This window comes from Lolium rigidum, chromosome 7, assembly GCF_022539505.1.
Source record: "Lolium rigidum isolate FL_2022 chromosome 7, APGP_CSIRO_Lrig_0.1, whole genome shotgun sequence".
NCBI lineage: Eukaryota > Viridiplantae > Streptophyta > Magnoliopsida > Poales > Poaceae > Lolium > Lolium rigidum.
In genome coordinates this window covers 360,112,110-360,114,414 of record NC_061514.1, presented here as the reverse complement: position 1 = coordinate 360,114,414, position 2,305 = coordinate 360,112,110, and the positions used below count along the sequence as shown (strand labels likewise).

Here is a 2,305-nt window from a genome sequence, read left to right as displayed (position 1 = left end):
AACCCGAGCTCAGGCCGGTTCGGCACCGTAGTAACTCCACTTTCTGAAGTTTTTCTCCCGAAACTCACTTTCAGAACTCACCGCCATGGAAAAATGGTGACGAGATCTCTTTAAGAAGTGAATTGCCACTTTCCAGATTTGTATCTGACGGAACTGCTCGTTAATCATAGGTGGACGTCGCACATCTTTCAAAGTTCTGAATAATAGCACGACACAGTAGTCTGTTGCACAGCGATCTTGAACCACACATAGAGACGCCAACATACCACTAACCAGGTATGATAAGATGCACAGGGTGAAGTAAAATGACCAAACAAACTGATTTATTATAGCATTGCCTAGAGTACATTCCAAATGTACACGAGTATACAGAGATCGTACACTGCAGCATACACACATACTCTTCAGAGTTCCAACACTGACGCTTATATAACTTCCACTACTACTAATGCTCTTCAGAGTTCCAACACTCTGACGCTTATAACTTACAGTAATAATACATACACATAAGCAAAACATCGTGTGTCCTCTTCAATCGCAGCATTGAAGAATGACCATATATATAACTTACTCTACTGATGACTACATATATGACTAACTAAAGTCTCTGTTCGACGTGACCTATGAGAAAAAGGAACTACGACGGGCAAGTACACAAGGGGAAAATCGATTTGCCGTGGTATTTACATCTCCACATCCGGGTCAGAGAGCAAGCTGCTGAAGGACTCCGACAGATTGACGGTGACGCTCGCCAAGTTCTTGCCCCCGTACCGCGACCGTGCAACCCTGCGTTGCTTGGGCGCGCCGGGGCCTTCGTCGTCGTCATCCTCGCCGTCTCCAGCGGCGGCCTTCGACGGCGTCGCGAAGGCGAAATGCAGCTCTTTCGCAACTACAGTCTGCGCAGATCGAATTGAGCAAGGCAATGTTAGTCTAAATGAGTTACAAATTTGGCTGCACGATTTGGGTTTTAGGGGTCAGGAAGAAAAGCGTACCGCTTCGCTGACTGGCTTGGACACTAGCAGGAGCTGCCTCAGGTCGCTGTGGTTCACCTTGCAAAGGACTTTAATCTGAAAGATTTTGATCAATTTGGGATGAGCAACAAACACATTTTGAAACAAGATCTAGTTCGAAAGGGAGCAAGGAGTAGTTCTTACCAGGACATCTTGAGGCAGCGACTCAAGGAGGCAGACGGCGTCGTCCATGTGGAACCTGATGCTGCGCTGCTTGCGCAGAGCCCGCACTGGCGAGTGCGGACCGGAGGGGCTCGGCGCCGGCGAAACGGCGACCCTCTTCCTCCCCAGAATCCTCGTGCTGCCGCTGCTTGGGAAGCTCAGGCTGGTGGCGAGAGTCCCCTTCGGCATGCTCTGTCCAACTGCCATTTTTCCCCTTTCGATTGCTGAACCCTACTGCTCCCAAGTCTTGTAATGAAATCGGCCTGCATATAATTGAAGAAATATGGTTACTTAAAACTATTGGAGTTCAGATTGAAGGAAATCCCCATCAGAATGGGTAGTTCGCCGCAGTAATTCAAACTACTAATCGCATTTTGCTGGAGATCGAGATTGGAAAATGCTCAGACCTAGCAGCTATTCCACTAGAAAGGTTCGAAAAAAAGTTCAACGGATTTTCAAAACAAAATCCCCTTTGAACCACTTTCAACGGAACAGAACCCCGACTTCACGGAAGTTCAAATCGCAACTTCCAGCCCAAGCAGTCTCAAATAAATCGAAGAAAACAACATAAAAGAAAGTTCAGAGATACTGGCCCGGAGCAGAACACAGACCCCAAATAAATTCGAAGCACAATAGAAGGAAACCAGATCCCACGACTGGACCGCAAAGGATGAAAGGAGCAGAGGAATGGGAGTGTAATCATACCTTTCTCTCTTCGCTCTGGACTGAAGCCTCCTGCTATCCGTCACTCCGGATACACTTCCCTAACCCGATTGGCCTTGGCGAATGCGGAAACCTTGGTGGTGGTGAAATGAAACTAGTGCGTAGACGACGCTAAGCAAAACCTATCTGCTAAGTAATGGTGGCGGCGAGGTAACTATGGAAACAGCTTGACCTCCCCTGTTTCTGAATTTATACCAGCTCGGCTCGGCTGCAGGGCAGGGAACCTACCTGGAACTGGAACACTCTTCTCCGGGGGCGTTTCTAGAAATGTGGCGGAACCGCCGGAATCCTATGCTGGGTGGTCGTGCTCGCATGCGTCATCTGCGCGCCCCGGCCGCTGCGACGTACGACGGCTCACTGACAGGTGGGACAGGACAGGAGCATGGTCCACCTGTTGGCGTGCGTGGGTG

General features: G+C 49.2%; 1 protein-coding gene across 1 annotated transcript; it reads right to left on the bottom strand.

The window, feature by feature from the left end:
* Nucleotides 1–430: 430 nt before the first annotated feature.
* On the bottom strand, nt 431–2,031 carry LOC124679416 (F-box protein SKIP27-like). The gene is made up of 4 exons (XM_047215173.1): nt 1,878–2,031; nt 1,155–1,435; nt 993–1,067; nt 431–896 (listed from the first exon to the last, which is right to left on the bottom strand). Exons 2-4 carry the CDS (start codon nt 1,377–1,379, stop codon nt 684–686), a joined length of 513 nt encoding a protein of 170 aa, XP_047071129.1. The 5' UTR covers nt 1,380–1,435; nt 1,878–2,031; the 3' UTR covers nt 431–683.
* Nucleotides 2,032–2,305: the final 274 nt, after the last annotated feature.